Source organism: Macrobrachium nipponense, chromosome 41, assembly GCF_015104395.2.
Source record: "Macrobrachium nipponense isolate FS-2020 chromosome 41, ASM1510439v2, whole genome shotgun sequence".
NCBI classification, from domain to species: Eukaryota; Metazoa; Arthropoda; class Malacostraca; order Decapoda; family Palaemonidae; genus Macrobrachium; species Macrobrachium nipponense.
The window spans coordinates 56,480,518-56,498,293 of NC_061102.1; the positions used below are offsets into that span (position 1 = coordinate 56,480,518).

At 46.4% G+C, this 17,776-nt stretch overlaps 1 protein-coding gene across 1 annotated transcript in view; it reads right to left on the reverse strand.

Moving 5' to 3' along the window:
- Positions 1–17,776, reverse strand: part of LOC135212777 (mutS protein homolog 5-like) — a 75,578-nt gene that overhangs the window by 43,718 nt on the left and 14,084 nt on the right. Inside the window, exon 5 of the mRNA XM_064246549.1 lies at positions 1,643–1,711. Within this exon, the coding sequence (XP_064102619.1) occupies positions 1,643–1,711 (69 nt within the window). The remainder of the gene's footprint in view (positions 1–1,642; positions 1,712–17,776) is intronic.

Sequence of the window (17,776 nt, forward strand, 5' to 3'; positions counted from 1 at the left end):
TAATCTACTTTATAGGTCACAATCAGATTGACAAGATGTAGGGAATAGTTGGTAATTTTCAAAGACATAGTAGACTAGCTTGATTTGATAACTGCTGTATCCAATGTCAAGCAATTTTATTTATCGGCTACCTACCTATTTACTAAAAAAAAAAAAAAAAAAAAAAAAGAAAAAAAAGACGGTATCGTATTTTGGCTTTAAACCATCACCAATAATTATCGTCAGAATGATGACGTCATGAGGCTCCACCCACTTTGGCCTCGTTATAATTCAGGATAACAATGAAGGCTATCATGGCCATTGCTGTATTAGAAAATCTAACTTCTGGCTATAAAAACTCATTTCTCGAGTAGTTGTAAGAAGTGCTAAATGATCCTCAGGAATTCCAGCAGTTGGCCTAAACGTTTAATTCATGTATATTGCTGCTATTACTAATTTTGCGGCACTACTGCTACAGGTAGTATTACTACGCTAGCACAGATACCCCACCCCCATCTATGTATCGTTCCGCCATTCATAAAGTCTTTATACCCAACATGGTCGTACAGACTAAAGAAGACGAAAAAAAATTATATCGGATGATCCGTTGGTCTGCTGGAGATTTTAGCACATATAAGCTTGTATTTACTTTGGATAAAAATTTTATTTTAACAAAAATAGTTATATAAAGACTGTTTACATACAATCTTTCTCTCTCTCTCTTGGTGGCATAGAAAGACTGTTTACATACAATCTTTCTCTCTCTCTCTCTCTCTCTCTTGGTGGCATAGTGAATAGTTAATGGAAATGTTCGAAATCCTGAATGACATTACAAGTATTATAATCACGTTACGCTAAATACAAATCAGACCATAAACATTGGATTTAAACTAGAAACTGAATAATTACCTATTCAGACTATAGTAAGTATGGCCACGGGCTTTCTCTTGACTATATAAAGTTGCAAGTCGTAAGACAAATGCAGTATTGCAACCACGGGGACAATTCCAAATCCTGTCTAGTGGATGGGCGGGGCAACATTTCGTAAAACGATGTTTACCTTGCTTACGTAATGAATGTTTTTCGACTCTTGGCTCGCAATCATTGGCCATGGCGTCGGCTAGATCATTTTTACTCTATAAAAATTAAAACTATCGGGTTTAGGTTATTGATAATGCTGACAAAATTTGTGTGTAGTTGTAAAATATACATATGTCAACTTTCAGCTACCTCCGATGCTTTGATAAGGAGCAAAATCCAAAAAACCGTGTTACAGAGGCCCTGAATTTCATAGTAACTTATTTCAACTTATTCACACTATTGCTGAAAAGAGATTTTAACATTTATAAAGGCCAAGCACTCGGACCTAAGAGGTCATTCAGAGCTGAAACGGATATTGACAGTAAAAGGTTTGAAAGGCCTAACAGGAGGAAAATCTCGCAGTTGCACTATGAATCAATTGTTAGGAGAGGGTGGGGGGTAAGATGGAAGAAAGAGAATAGGAAAGGATGTACAGTAAAAGAAACGAAAAGAGTTGCAGCTAAGACCCGAAGGGGCGTTGCAAAGAACCTTTAGTAATGCCTACTGTGGACCCCGTGAGGTGCACTGACGGCACTAGCCCGCCCCCTTACGGGAAGTGTCACCTGTATGTGAAGAAACTTACTTGGAAATTGTTAACATCGTAGAAAGCAGCGCCTAGTTTCCCTTGTCCAAAGCATACACTCATCACAATCTGCAAATAAATACGAAATCAGTCGCACCATCTCACTGCTGTCGAGTATTGAATGTAGTTTTATATATTAAACAGTTACTCTTTTCAACGTCCTTGTTGAAATCGCAAGAGAAAGACAAAGGGACAACAGTAACACTGGTTATGCATATAATTGTCCGATTAGCAGCGCTGAGTTGGTCTGTCCAAACCAGGGTCCAGACGACATTTGTGGCGTAACGTTTGCGTGTGTGTATATACTGAATTGAATTGAATATACAAAATTTAGGCCAAAGTCCAAGCGCTTGGACGTTTGAGGTCATTCAGCGCCGTAAAGTAAATTGAGAGTAAAAGGTTTCAAATGCCTAACAGGAGGAAAACCTCAATGCAGTTGCACTATGAATCAGTTGTTAGGAGAGGGTGTAAAGTAAGATGGAAGAAAGAGACTACGAAAGGAGGTATAGTAAAAGGAATGAAAGGGGGATGCAGCTAGGAGCTGAAGGCACACTACAAAAACCCCAAGTAATGCTTACAGTGCACTGCAAGAAGTGCACTGATGGCACTAACACCCTATGGGATGTTTGTATATTGTGTGTGTGTGTGTTTAGGCGATTAGATTACAATATGCGTCCATATATACGCTTGTTTTACACAATTTTCCTCCTTGACTTGCATCCTTCGTCTTGCACTTTCGGTTTACTTATTTTTCCACCTAAATTGGCGTTGAACATCTTCGAAGAAGAAGAGGAAAAGCTTACCATCAGCTGGAAAAAAATGTGAAATATAAATGGTAACCTGATAAAAGCTGTAAAGAATAAATTCATGCGTGAAGACAGCTTCTGAAAAAAATCAATTGACCAGGAGAGGAAAAGTTTCAGAGTAATCCCAGACTAAAAGAACACTGGGACTTTTTGGTTAGAGAGCTGAATGAAAGACAAAGAAAGTGATAATGGACAAGTGGGAAAATCAATACTCTCCTTTTTTTGCGTGTGAGAACATGTAATGGCCAGTCCACACTAGATTTTGTTTTGTTTGTATGGTGTTTTTACGTTGCATGGAACCAGTGGTTATTCAGCAACGGGACCAACGGCTTTACGTGACTTCCGAACCACGTCGAGAGTGAACTTCTATCACCAGAAATACACATCTCTCACTCCTCAATGGAATGACCGAGAATCGAACCCGCGACCACCGAGGTGGGACGCTAATACCATACCAACCACGCCTCTGAGGCGCTGCTTTATGTGACTTCCGAACCACGTCGAGAGTGAACTTCTCTCACCAGAAATACACATCTCTCACTCCTCAATGGAATGGCCGAGAATTGAACACGCGATCACCAAGGTGGGACGCCAACACCATGCTAACCACGCCACTGAGGCGCTAGTCCACACTATACTCTGTTTTTTTCCATCTGCCTGTGGTGTTTGCGTACGGTAACACTGCGTACCGGGCTTAAAATAGTTACGCTATGTCTAAGTTTTATGTAAATAGAAGGATATCTGGGTATACATTTGCAACTTAAGAGTGTTTTAATAATTTACTGTATGCGAATTACACCGTTAATATTCGAAATAGGATATTATTATTATTGTTGAGTGTAAGCTGAATGTAACTATCTAAGCCCGGGACGCAGTGTTACCATACGCAAACACCACAGACGGGAGGGCAGATGGAAAAAAACCGAGTATAGTTGTCAGGCACTCCCAGCTGTTTATATTTTCTCTCACTTGTGAAGCAGTGTTACCAGACAATCGCATTGTTCTAGCTCCATACTCGGTCGGTCAGTATAGTTGTGCCTAAGTAAAGGGTCATGTTAGACCGAAAGTTCTTGGCTTTCTCGCCTTTCAATTTTCCTTCGTGGCATTACCTTTATATTTATATATATATATATAGATATATATATATATATATCTATATATATATATAAATATTAATATATATAGATATATATATATATATATACATAATGTATGTATATAGGGGTGTGTATCAACATCAACCCATTCTCCTAACACGTGGCTCTGTTGAATCTTGGATGAACCCATATGCAGTCAAACTTTCATATCTAGCCACTTTGCCCATCCACAACTTCCTAGGTCTTCCTCTCCTCTTCACCCACACTCCCCCCACCCCAAACCTTCCGAGTTATACTCTTCTGACCAACATAAAATTGTCAGTTCCTCTCACAGGACCTCTCAAAATACAATGATCCATCCTTTGGCCTACGTTCAACTTTGTATTGGTTCCATATTTCTCCACATTGTTTACCTTCTCCCTATGCAAACACTATACAGATAGTTTGTCTTAGTTTATTTGAAATGTTTCCTTAATTTTCATTGAACATTCACCTTTCACACCTGTGAAAGGAAGGTATCTCAACTATCCTTTCATACATTACCATCTTGTCTTTCATGGACAATTCAAGTCTCTTCCCAGCCTTATGCACACCCGCTGCCGCCTTTCTTGCTTCGCCCGTTATTTGATTCATCCATCTCTCATGTTACTCTCATCTTAATTCCCAAATCTTCATTTGAGTCAGATTCTTCCATTCTTGTACCGCCCATATTAACATGCATCACTCCATCTTCATGGTTCAAGCATCCATTAGGTCAGGAGAAACAGTATCCTCCTGAAGTAGCTCTTGTCCTTTGACACGTTTACTCTGAGCTTTCTCCTCTTGCCAACACTGTTGTACTGTCTCCTCTTACCCACACTGTTGTACTGTCTCCTCTTGCCAACACTGTTGTACTGTCTCCTCTTGCCAACGCTGTTGTACTGTCTCCTCTTGCCAACACTGTTGTGCTGTCTCCTCTTGCCAACACTGTTGTGCTGTCTCCTCTTGCCAACACTGTTGTGCTGTCTCCTCTTGCCAACACTGTTGTGCTTTCCTCCTCTTGGCCAACACTTGTTGGTACTGTCTCCTCTTGCCAACACTGTTTGTACTGTCTCCTCTTGCCAACACTGTTGCTTATCCTCCTCTGTCAACACTGTTGAATGTCTCCCTCTTGCCAACACTGTTGTACTATCTCCTTGTCAACACTGTTGTGCTGTCTCCTTTGTCAACACTGTCTGTTCCTCTTGCCCCCACACTGTACTATTCCTCTTTGCTAAAACTGTTTATACGTCTCCTCTTGCCAACACTGTAGTGCTGTCTCCTCTTGCCAACACTGTTGTGCTGTCCCCTCTTACCCACACTGTTGTACTGTCTCCTCTTGCCCCACCGGTTTGTAACTGGTCCTCCTCTTGCCAACACTGTTATACTGTCTCCTCTTGCCAACACTGTTGTGCTGTCTCCTTTCTTTGCAAACACTGTTGTGGTGCCTTGTCTCCTCTTGCCAAAAAACACTTTTGTGCTTCTCCTCTTGCCAACACTGTTTGTGCTTTCCCTCTGCCAAACTGTTTGTGCTTTCTTCCTCTTACCCACACTGGTTGTACTTTCCTCCTCTTACCCACACTGTTGTAACTGTCTCCTCTGCCACTGTTGTACTGCTCCTCTTGCCACACTGTTGTACTGTCCTCCTCTTGCCACACTGTTGTGTTTCTCTCCTCTTGTCAACACTGTTGTTGCTGTCTCCTCTTGCCACACTTTTGTGCCTTTCCTTCCTCTTGCCAACACTGTTGTGCTCTCCCTCTTGCCAACACTGTTGTTCCTTTCCTCCCTTCCCAACACTGTTGTAACTGTCTCCTCTTACCCACACTGGTGTACTGTCTCCCTCTGACACTGGTTGTACTGTCCTCCTCTGCCAACTGTTGTACTGTCTCCTCTTGCCAACACTGTTGTACTGTCTCCTCTTGTCAACACTGTTGTACTGTCTCCTCTTGCCAACACTGTTGTGCTGTCTCCTCTTGCCAACACTGTTGTACTGTCTCCTCTTAACCCACACTGTTTATACTGTCTCCTCTTGCCCAACACTGTTGTGCTGTCTCCTCTTGCCAACACTTTTGTACGTCTTCCTCTTGCCAACACTTGAGTTTGTAACTGTCTCCTCTTGCCAACACACTGTTGTTACCTTGTCTCTCTCTCCCAACAACTGTTATACTTTCCTCCTCTTGCCACACTGTTTGTCTGCTCCTCTTGCCAACACTTGTTGTCTGTCTCCCTCTTTGCCAACACTTGTTATGTTTTCTCCTCTTTCCAACACTGGTTGTGCGTCTCCTCTTGCCAACCCTGTTTCTTTCTCCTCTTGCCAACCTTTGTGACTGTCTCCTCTTGCCATGCTGTTGTACTGTCTCCTCTTGCCAACACTGTTTGTGCTGATCTCCTCTTGCCAACACACTGTTGTGTGTCTCCTCTTGCCAACACTGTTGTGCTGTCTGCGCCCTCTTGCACGAGGTGTGTTCTTGTCTTTCTCCTCTTGCCACCAACACTGTTGTAACTGTCTCCTCTTGCCAACACTGTTTTACTGTCTCCTCTTGCCACACTGTAACTGTCTCCTCTTGTCAACACTGTTTTGTATGTCTCCTCTTGCCCAACACTGTTGTACTATCTCCTCTTGTCAACACTGTTGTGCTGTCTCCTCTTGTCAACACTGTTGTACTGTTTCCTCTTGCCCACACAGTTGTACTATCTCCTCTTGCCAACACTGTTATACTGTCTCCTCTTGCCAACACTGTTGTGCTGTCTCCTCTTGCCAACACTGTTGTACTGTCTCCTCTTGCCAACACTGTTGTACTGTCTCCTCTTGTCAACACTGTTGTACTGTCTCCTCTTGCCAACACTGTTGTACTGTCTCCTCTTACCCACACTGTTGTACTGTCTCCTCTTGTCAACACTGTTTGTGCTGTCTCCCTCTTGCCAACCACTTTTGTGCTTTCTCCTCTTGCCAACACCTGTTGTTCTTTCTCCTCTTGCCAACACTGTTGTGCTTTCTCCTCTTACACTTACAAAATGATTGTACTGTCTCCTCTTACCCACACTGTTGTACTGTCTCCTCTTGCCAACACTGTTGTACTGTCTCCTCTTGCCAACACTGTTGTACTGTCTCCTCTTGCCAACACTGTTGTGCTGTCTCCTCTTGTCAACACTGTTGTTCTGTCTCCTCTTGCCAACACTGTAGTGCTGTCTCCTCTTGCCAACACTGTTGTACTGTCTCCTCTTACCCACACTGTTGTACTGTCTCCTCTTACCCACACTGTTGTGCTGTCTCCTCTTGCCAACACTGTTGTACTGTCTCCTCTTGCCAACACTGTTGTACTGTCTCCTCTTGCCAACACTGTTGTACTGTCTCCTCTTGCCAACACTGTTATACTGTCTCCTCTTCCAACACTGTTGTTGTGCTCCTCTTGTCACACTGTTGTGCTGTCTCCTCTTGCCAACCTGGTTGTCTTTCTCCTCTTGCCCAACACTGTTGTGCAGTCTCCTCTTGCCAACACTGTTGTGCTTTCTCCTCTTGCCAACACTGTTGTCTGTCTCCTCTTGCAATGCTGTTGTACTGTCTCCTCTTGCCAACACTGTTTGTGCTGTCCTCCTCTTTTGCCAACACTGTTTTGTGTTGTCTTCCTCTTGCCCAACACTGTTGTGCTGTCTCCTCTTGCCAACACTGTTGTGCTGTCTCCTCTTGCCAACACTGTTGTACTGTCTCCTCTTGCCAACACTGTTGTACTGTCTCCTCTTGCCAACACTGTTGTACTGTCTCCTCTTGTCAACACTGTTGTACTGTCTCCTCTTGCCAACACTGTTGTACTATCTCCTCTTGCACACTGTTGTGCTGTCTCCTCTTGTCACACTGTTGTACTGTTTCCTCTTGCCCACCCCACAGTTGTACTATCTCCTCTGCTAAACCTGTTTACTGTCTCCTCTTGCCAACACTGTTGTGCTGTCTCCTCTTGCCAACACTGTTGTACTGTCTCCTCTTGCCAACACTGTTGTACTGTCTCCTCTTGCCAACACTGTTGTACTGTCTCCTCTTGCCAACACTGTTGTACTGTCTCCTCTTGCCAACACTGTTGTGCTGTCTCCTCTTGTCAACACTGTTGTGCTGTCTCCTCTTGCCAACACTGTTGTGCTTTCTCCTCTTGCCAACACTGTTGTGCTTTCTCCTCTTGCCAACACTGTTGTGCTTTCTCCTCTTACCCACACTGTTGTACTGTCTCCTCTTACCCACACTGTTGTACTGTCTCCTCTTGCCAACACTGTTGTACTGTCTCCTCTTGCCAACACTGTTGTACTGTCTCCTCTTGCCAACACTGTTGTGCTGTCTCCTCTTGTCAACACTGTTGTTTCTGTCTCCTCTTGCCACACTGAAGTGCTGTCACTCTTCCAACACTGTGTACTGTCTCCTCTTAACCCACACCAGTTTATACTGTCTCCTCTTACCCACACTGTTGTACTGTCTCCTCTTGCCCAACACTGTTGTACTGTCTCCTCTTGCCAACACTGTTGTACTGTCTCCTCTTGCCAACACTGTTGTACTGTCTCCTCTTGCCACACTGTTATACTGTCTCCTCTTGCCAACACTGTTGTGCTGTCTCCTCTTGTCAACACTGTTGTGCTGTCTCCTCTTGCCAACACTGTTGTGCTTTCTCCTCTTGCCAACACTGTTGTGCAGTCTCCTCTTGCCAACACTGTTGTGCTTTCTCCTCTTGCCAACACTGTTGTGCTTTCTCCTCTTGACCAACACTGTTGTGCTTTCTCCTCTGCCAACACTGTTGTAACTGGTCTCCTCTACCCACACTGTTAACTGTCCTCCTCTGCAACACTGTTGTCTGTCTCCTCTTGCCAACATTTTGTGCTTGTCTCCACTTGTCAACACTGTTTGTTCTGTCTCCTCTGCCAACACTGAGTGCTTTCTCCTCTGCCAAACACTGTGTAAAAAACTGGGGTCTCCTCTTACTTGCCACACTGTTATACTGTCTCCTCTTGCCAACACTTGAGCTGTCTCTCTTGCCAACACTGTTGTACTGACTCCTCTGCCAACACTGTTTGTACTGTCTCCTCTTGCCACTGTTTTAACTGTCTCCTCTTGCACACTGTTATACTGTCTCCTCTTGCCAAACACTGTTGTGCTGTCTCCAACTTGTCAACACTGTTGTGCTGTCCTCCTCTTCACACTGTTGTGCTTTTCTCCTCTTGCGCAACACTGTTGTGCTGTCTCCTCTTGCCAACACTGTTGTGCTTTCTCCTCTTGCCAACACTGTTGTGCTTTCTCTCTTAAACCCACACTGCGTGCTTTCTCCTCTGCCAACACTGTTGTACTGTCTCCTCTTACCCACACTGTTGTACTGTCTCCTCTTGACCAAATAACTGTTTGTAAGCTGTCCTCCTCTTGCCAACACTGCTTGTACTATCTCCTCTTCCAATACTGTTTGTACTGTCTCCTCTTGCCAACACGTTGTACTGTCCTCCACTTGCCAACACTGTTGTAACTGTCTCCTCTTGCCAACACTGTTGTCTGTCTCCTCTTGTCAACACTGTTGTTTCTGTCTCCTCTGCCAAGCAACTGTAGTGCTGTCTCCTCTTGCCAACACTGTTGTAACGTCTCCTCTTGTCAACACTGTTTGTACTGTCGCCCTCTTGCCAACACTGTTGTAAACTGTCTCCTCTTGTCAACACTGTTGTACTGTCTCCTCTTGTCACACGTGTGCTGTCTCCTCTTGTCACAGACTGTTGTCTGTCTCCTCTTGCCAACACTGTATGCTGTCTCCTCTTGCCAACACTGTTACTGTCTCCTCTTACCCCACTGATGTACTGTCTCCTCTTAACCCACACTGTTGCTGTCTCCTCTTGCCAACACTGTTTGTGCTGTCCCCTCTTCCCAACACTGTTGACTGTCTCCTCTTACCCACACTGTTGTACTGTCTCCTCTTACCCAACACTGTTGTACTGTCTCCTCTTACAACACTGTTGTACTTGTCTCCTCTAACCCCACACTTGTGTGCTGTCTCCTCTTGTCAACACAGTTTTTGTACTGTCTCCTCTTGTCAACACTGTTGTGCTTTCTCCTCTTGTCAACACTGTTGGCGTCCTCCTCTTGCCAACACTGTAAGTGCTGTCTCCTCTTGCCAACACTGTTGTGCTCTGTAACCTCTTACCCACACGGGGTACGTCTCCTCTCACCAAACAATGTTGTACGTCTTCCCTCTTACCCACACGTGTACTGTCTCCTCTTACCCACACTGTTGTACTGTCTCCTCTAACCCACACTGTTGTACTGTCTCCTCCTAACCACACTTGTTGTGATGTCTCCTATTGTCAACACTGGTTTGTCTCCTCTGCCAAACACTGAAGTGCTGTCACCTCTTGCCAACATTGTTGATACCTGTCTCCTCTTACCGAACCACTGTTATAACTGTTCTCTTACCACACTGTTTGCTTCTCCTCTTGCCAACACTGTTGTACTGTCTCCTCTTGCCAACAACTGTTGTAATGTCTCCTCGCAAACACTGTGTACTGTCTCTCTTGCCCACACTGTTTATACTGTTCTCTTGCAACACTGTGTGCGTCTCCTCTTGTAAACACTGTTGTGCTGTCTCTCTTGCCAACACTGTTATGCTTTTCTCATCTTGCAAACACTGTTGTGCAGTCTCCTCTTGCAACACTGTTGTGCTTTTCCTCTTGCCAACACTGTTGTACTGTCTCCTCTTGCCAATGCTGTTGTACTGTCTCCTTTGCAACATGTTGTCGCTTTCTCCTCTTGCCACATGTTGTTTGTCTCATCCTGCCAACCACGTTGTGCTGTCTCCTCTTGCACAACCACGTTGTGCTTTCTCCTCTGCCACCACTGTTGTACTGTCTCCTTGCCAACACTCGTTGTACTGTCTCCTCTGCCAAACCACTGTACTGTCTCCTCTGTCAAAAATGTTGTAATGTCTCCTCTTGACAACACTGTTGTACTATCTCCCTTGTCAACACTGTTGTGCTGTCTCCTCTTGCCAACAATGTTGTACTGTTTCCTCTTGCCCACACAGTTGTACTATCCCCTTGCTAAACACCGTTATACTGTCTCCTCTTGCCAACACTGTTGTGATGTCTCCTCTTGCCAAACAATGTTGTACTGTCTTCCTCGTAGCCAACACTGTTGTACTGTCTCTCTTGCCAACAACTGTTGTACTGTCTCCTCCTTGCCAACCACGTTATACTGTCTCCTCTTACCACATGTTTGCTGTCTCCTCTTGTCAACACTGTTGTGCGTATCCTCTTGCCAAACACTTTTGTGCTTTTCTCTCTTGCCAACACTGTTGTGCTTTCCTCTGCCAACACGTGTGCTTTCTCCTCCTACCCACACTTGTGTACTGTCTCCTCCCTTACCCACACTGTGTACTTCTCTCTTGCCAAACAACTGTTGTTACTGTCTCCTCTGCCCACACTGTTGTACTGTCTCCTCTTGCCAACACTGTTGTGCTGTCTCCTCTTGTCAACAACGTTGTTCTGTTTCTCTTCCTCTTGCCAACACTGACGGTGCTGGTCACCTCTTGCCAACCAACTGTTGTACTGTTCCTTTACCACCATGTTATACGTCCTCCTTTAACCCACATGTTGTGCTGGGTCTCCTTGCCAACACTTGGTTGTACTGTCGCCTCTTGCCAACACTTGGGGTTTTTTTTTTTTAGTGCTTCTCCCCTCTTGCCAACCAACTGTTGGTAACTGTCTCCTCTTTAACCACAACGTTGTTTACTGTTTTCCCCTTCCTCTTGACCAAACACTGTTGTGCTTGTCCCCAGATTCCGTTACCTTAACCCACCACTGTTGTTACTGTCTCCTCCTTACCCACAACTGTTGTCCAAAACTTGTCTCTCTTACTCCACACTTGTTGACTGTCTTCCTCTATACCCACACTGATTGTTACTGTCTCCCTCGTTGCCACCCCACTGTTTGTACTGTCTCCTCTTTTCCCCCACTGGTTGTACTGTCTCCTCTTACCCACAAAACCTTTGGGTTTTTTTGTATCTGTCTCCTCCCCTTACCCCACTGTTGTTATGTCCCCGTCTTCCCCACACTGTTTTGTATCTGTCTCCTTCTTACCCACACTGTGGTACTGTCCCCCTCTTACCCACACTGTTGTAAACCTGTCTCTTCCTCCTTACCCACACTAGTTGTAACTGTCTCCTCTCCTCCTCCTTTACCAACAACCTGTTGTACATGTTTCCTCTTACCCACACTGTTTGGTACTGTCTCCTCTTGCCAACACTGTTGTACTGTCTCCTCTTACCAACACTATTGTACTGTCTCTCTTACCCACACTGTTGTAATGTCTCCTCTTACCCACACGGTTGATAACCGTCCTCCTCTTACCCACACCCTGTTGTACTGTCTCCTCTTACCCCGACTGTTGTACTGTCTCCTCTTACCCACCCCACTGTTGTACTGTTTCCTTCGTAACCCATACTGTTGTAACTGTCTCCTTCTTACCCACACACCTGTTGTAGTGTCCCCCTCTTACCCACAACCTGTTTTTGTCTTTGTCTCCTCTTACCCACAACTGTTGGTCCTGTCCCCTCTTACCCCACCTGTTTGTACTGTTCCTCTTACACCCACACTGTGTACTTGTCTCCTCTTACCCACACTGTTGTACTGTCTCCTCCTTGTGTCCACACTGTGTTACTTTAATCTCCTCTTGTCACCACTGTTGTGCTGTCTCCTCTTGCACACTGTTGGTACTTGTCTCCCTCTTGCCAACCCTGTTGTACTGTCTCTCTTTGCCAACCACGTTGTGCTGTCTCCTCTTGCCAACATGTTGACTGTCCTCCTCTTGCCAACCACTGTTGTGCTGTCTCCCTCTTGCCAACACCTGTTGTCCTTGTCTTCCTCTTGCAACAACTGTTGTGCTGGTCTCCTCTTACCCACACTGTTGTCCTGTCCTCACCTTCTTACCCACACTGTTGTGCTGTCTCCTCTGCCCACACTGTTGTACGTCCCCTCTTACCCCACACTTGTTTTTTACTGTCTCCTTCTTAACCCACAACCCCCGATTGTACTGTTCCCTCTTAAACCCCACACTGTTGTCTGTCTCCTCTACCCACCCACTGTTTGTCCTGTCTCCTTCTTTTACCCACACTGTTGTCTGTCTCCTCCTCCTTACCCACACTGTTGTGCTGTCTCCTCTTGCCAACCCCACTGTTGTACTGTCCCCTCTTACCACACTGTTGTAACTGTCTCCCTCTTACCCACACCCGTGTTGTACTGTCTCCTCTTACCCACACTGTTGTACTGGCTCCTCCTTACCACACTTGTTACTGGTCCCTCCTCTTACCCACACCTGTTGTACTGTCTCCTCTTACCCACTACTGTTGTACTGCCCCTCTTACCACACCTGTTGTACTGTCTCCTCTTACCCACACTTTTGTACTTGTCTCCTCTTAACCCACACTGTTGTACTGTCTCCTCCTTACACAGCACTTGTTTTTGTTACTGTCTCCTCTTACCCACAAATCCTGTTTGTACTGTCTCCTTTCGGTAACCCACCACGGTTGTACTGTCCCCTCTTACCCACATCATGGTGTACTTGTCTCCTCTTACCCAACCACTGTTGTACTTGTCTCCTCTTGTCACACTGTTTGTGCTGTTCCTCCTTGGCCAACCAACTTTTAATGTCTCCTCTTGCCAAATTGTTGTACGGTCTCCTCTTGCAACTACTTTTGTGGCTTGTCTCCTCTTGGCCAACACTGTTGTTACTTGTCTCCTCTTGCCACACTTGTGCTGTCTTCCTCTTGCCAACACCTGTTTGTAACTGTCTCCCTCTTGTCAACACCTTGTTGTGCTGTCTCCTTTACCACCCACTGTTGTACTTGGTCCTCCTCTTAACCCAACACTGTTGTGCTGTCTCCTCTTTGCCAACACTGTTTTACTGGTCCCTCTTATACCCACACGTGTTTGTACTGTCTCCTCTTACCCGCCAACTGTTGTACTGTTCTCCCTCTTACCCACACTTGTTGTACTAGTCTCTCTTTACCCACACCTGTTGTACTTGTCTCCTCTTGCAACACTGTTGTTGTACCTGTCCTCCTCTTGCCAACACTGTTTTGTACTGTCTCCTCTTTCCCAACACCGGATTTTGTGCTTGTCTTCCTCTTGCCAACACTGTTTTGGTACTGTCTCCTCTTACCCACCCCACTGTTGTGCTGTACTCCCTCTTTAACCCACAACTGTTGTGTGTTGATTGTGTTATTTTTGGGTGTCCCCTTCCTTACCACACCTGTTGACTGTCTCCTCCTTGCCAACACTGTTGTAAACCTGTCCCTCTTACCCACACGGTTGTCTGTCTCCTCTTGCCAACCGACTGTTGTACTGCTTCCTCTTGGCCAACACTGTTGTTGCCTGTCTCCTCTTTGCGCAACAAACTGTTGGACCTGTCTCCTCTTACCCACCAATTTTGTACGTCTCCTCTTACCCACACTTGTTTGGTACTGTCCCCTCCTTACCACAAGGGGATGTTATCTGTCTCCTCCTGCCCAACTTTTGTACTGTCTCCTCTGCCAACACTGTTGTACTGTCCTCCTCTGCCAACATGTTGTTGTGCGTCCTCCCCTCTTGCCACACCTGTTGTCTGTCTCCTCTTGCCAACACTGTTGTGCTTGTCTCCCTCCATTGGCAACCTGTTGTTCCTGTCTCCTCTGGTTCAACCTGTTGTTCCTGTCTCCCTCTTACCCACACTGTTGTCCTTGGTCTCCTCTTACCCACACTGTTGTACTGTCCCCTTCTTACCCACACCCTGTTGTACTGTCCTCCTCTTCCCACCCTGTTGTAACTGTCTCCTCGTTACCCACACTGTTTTGTGAGGCTCCTCTACCCACACTGTTGTACGGTCCCCCTCTTACCCCACACCTGTTGTACTTGTCCTCCTCTACCCACCTAACTTTGTTACTGTCCCTCTACACCACACTTTGTTTTACTGTCTCCCCTCCTTACCCACACTGTTGTACTTGTCCTTCCTTCCCACACTGTGTACTGTCTCCTCTTACCCACACTGTTGCACTTGTCCCCTTACCCACCTGTTGTAATGTCTCCTCCTTAACCCCACTGTTGTAACTGTCTCCTCTTACCCCACTGTTGTACTGTGCCCCCTCTTACCCACACTGTTGTACTGTCTCCTCTTACCCACACTGTGAGACCTTGTCCCTCCTCTTGCCACCACCTGGTGTACTTTCTCCTCCTTACCCACACTGTTTGTTACTGTCTCCTCTTGCCCAACACTGTTTTGTACTTCTCCTCTTTCCCCACTGTTGTACTGGTCTCCTCTTAACCACTACTGTTTGTGCTGTCCCCTCTTACCCACCCACTGTTGTACTTGTCTCCTCTTTTACCCACAACTTTTGTACTGCCGTCTGTCCTCCCCCTCTTACCCACACTGTTGTACTTGTCTCCTCTTACACACTGTTTATTGTCCTCCTCTTACCCACCCACTGTTGTACTGGTCTCCTCTTACCCACACTGTGTGGTACTTTGTCCCCTCTTACCCACACTTGTTGTACTGTCCCTCTTACCCACACTGTTTGTACTGTCCTCCTCTTACCACACTGTTTGTATCTGTCTACTCTTTTACCCACAACGTTTGTACTGTCCTCCTTACCCAACACTGTTGTACTGTCCCATCCTACCCACCTGTTGTTACTGTCTCCTCTTACCCACACTGTTGTACTGGTCCTCCCCTCTTACCAACCCACTGTTGTAAGCTTTTGTCCCCTCTTACCAACAACTGTTGTACTGTCTCCTCTTACCCTCACCTGTTGTTACTTGTCTCCTCTTGTCCACACGTGTTGTACTATCTCCTCTTGTCAACGCTGTTATTACTGTCGCCTCTTGTCAACACTGTTTGTGCTGTCCCTCCTCTTGGGCCAACACTGTTTTGTAACTGTCCTCTCTTCTTGCCAACAACCTGTTGTACTGTCTTCCTCTTGCCAACACTGTTTGCTTGTCTCCTCTTGACAACACTGTTCTACGGTCCTCCCTCTTGGCCAAACACTGTTGTTTTGGCTGGTCTCCTCTTGTCCACACGTTTGTACTGGTCCTCCTCTTGCCAACACTGTTGTGCTTGTTTCCCTCTGCAACCACTGTTGGTACTGTCTCCTCGTTGGCACACCTGTGTAACTGTCTCCTCTTGCCACCACTGTTGTACTGTCCTCCTCTTGTCAACCACTGTTGTTGCTGTCTCCTCTTAACCCACACCCTGTTGTACTTGTCTTCCTCTTACCCACACCTGTTGTAAACTGTCCTCCTCTACCCACAACTGTTTGTAACTTGTCTCCTCTTACCCACACTGTTGTACTGTCTCCTCTTACCCACTGTTTTGTACCTCTTGCCTCCTCTTGCCAACAACTAGTTGTGCTGTCCTCTCTTCCCAACACTTGTTGTACTGTCCCCTCTTACCCACACCTGTTGTACTGTCTCCTCTTACCAACCCACTGTTGTACTGTCTCCTCTTACCCTCACTGTTGTGCTGTCTCCTCTGCGAACACCTGTTGTACTGTCCCCTCTTACCCACACTGTTGTACTGTCCCCTCTTACCCACACTGTTTTGCTGTCCCTCTTGCGAACACTTTGTTGTACTGTCCCTCTTACCACACCTGTTTGTAGCGTTCCGTCCTCTTACACCAACACTGGTTGTAACTGTACTCCTCTACCACACCTGTTTGTTACTGTCCTCCTCTTACCCACACTGTTGTTACTGGTCCTCCCTCCCTTACCCACCACTGTTGTGCTGTCTCCTCTTACCCACACTGTTGTTCTGTCTCCTCTTAACCACACCTGTTGTACTGTCTCCTCTTACCCACGACTGTGTTGTGCTGTCCTCCTCTTACCCGCACCCTGTTGGTACTGTCTCCTCTTACCCACACTGTTTGCTTGTCTCCTCTTACACCCACACACTGTTGTGCTTCTCCTCTTACCCACACTGTTGTGCCTGGTCTCCTCTTACCCACACTGTTGGTAACTGTCTCCCTCTTACCCACACCTGTTGTGGCTTGTCTCCTCCTTAACCCGCCAGCTGTTGTACTGTCCTCCCTTACCCACACGTTGTACTGTCTCCTCTTCCCACCACTGTTGTGCTGTCTCCTCTTACCCACACTGTCTGTGCTGTTCTCCTCTTGGGCCACCAACCTGTTGTACTGGTCTCTCCTTAACCCACACTGTTTGTTGCTTTCTCCTCTCCTCTTACCAACACTGTTGTGCTGTCTCCTCTTAACCCACACTTGTTGTGCTGTCTCTCTTACCCACACTGTGGTACCGGTCTTCCGTACTTGCCAACACTGTTGTACTGTCTCCTCTTACCACACTGTTTGTGCTTGTACTCCTCTTACCCACAACTGTTGTGCTGTCTCCTCTTGCCACACTGTTGTGCTTTATCCTCTTATACCCCACTCTTGTGCTGTCTCCTCTTACCCACCTGTTGTGCTGTCTCCTCTTTAACCCACACTGTTTGTACTGGTCTCTTCCCCTTGCCAACACTGTTGTTAACTGTCTCCTCTGGGGGGGGGGGCCCACACTGTTGTGCTTGTCCTCCTATTAACCCACAGGTTGTGCTGTCTCCTCTTACCCACACCCTGTTGTACTTGGTCCCCCCTCCTTAACCCACCCTGGGGGGGGGGAGTTTCTGTCTCCTCTACCCACCTGTTGTGCTGTCTCCTCTTACCCACACCCTGTGTGGTCTGTCTCCTCTTACCCACACTGTTGTTAACTGTCCTCCTCTTACCAACACCTGTTGTAACTGTGCCCTCTTACCCACACTGTTGTACTGTACTCCTCTTACCCCACCTGTTTTGCTTGTCTCTCTTACCCAACACTGGTGGTACTGTCTCCTCTTACCCACAAGATCTGGTTGTTCTTGTCTCCTCTTACCCAACACTGTTGTTGTCTGGGTCCCCTTACCCACACTGTTGTGCTTCCTCCCTTATACCCACACTGTTGTACTTGTCTCCTCTTACCCACGACTGTTGTACTGTCCCTCTTACCCACAATGTTGTACTTCTCCTCCCTTACCCAACACTGTTGTGACTGTCTTCCTTCCCCCTTACCAACACGTTGTTACTGTCTCCCTCCCTTACTCAAACCTGTTGTACTGTCCTCCTCTTGCCACCCTGGTTGTACTTTTGTCCCCTCTTACCCACACTGTTTACTGTCCCTTTCCGCCTTAACCCCACTGTTGTACTGTCCCC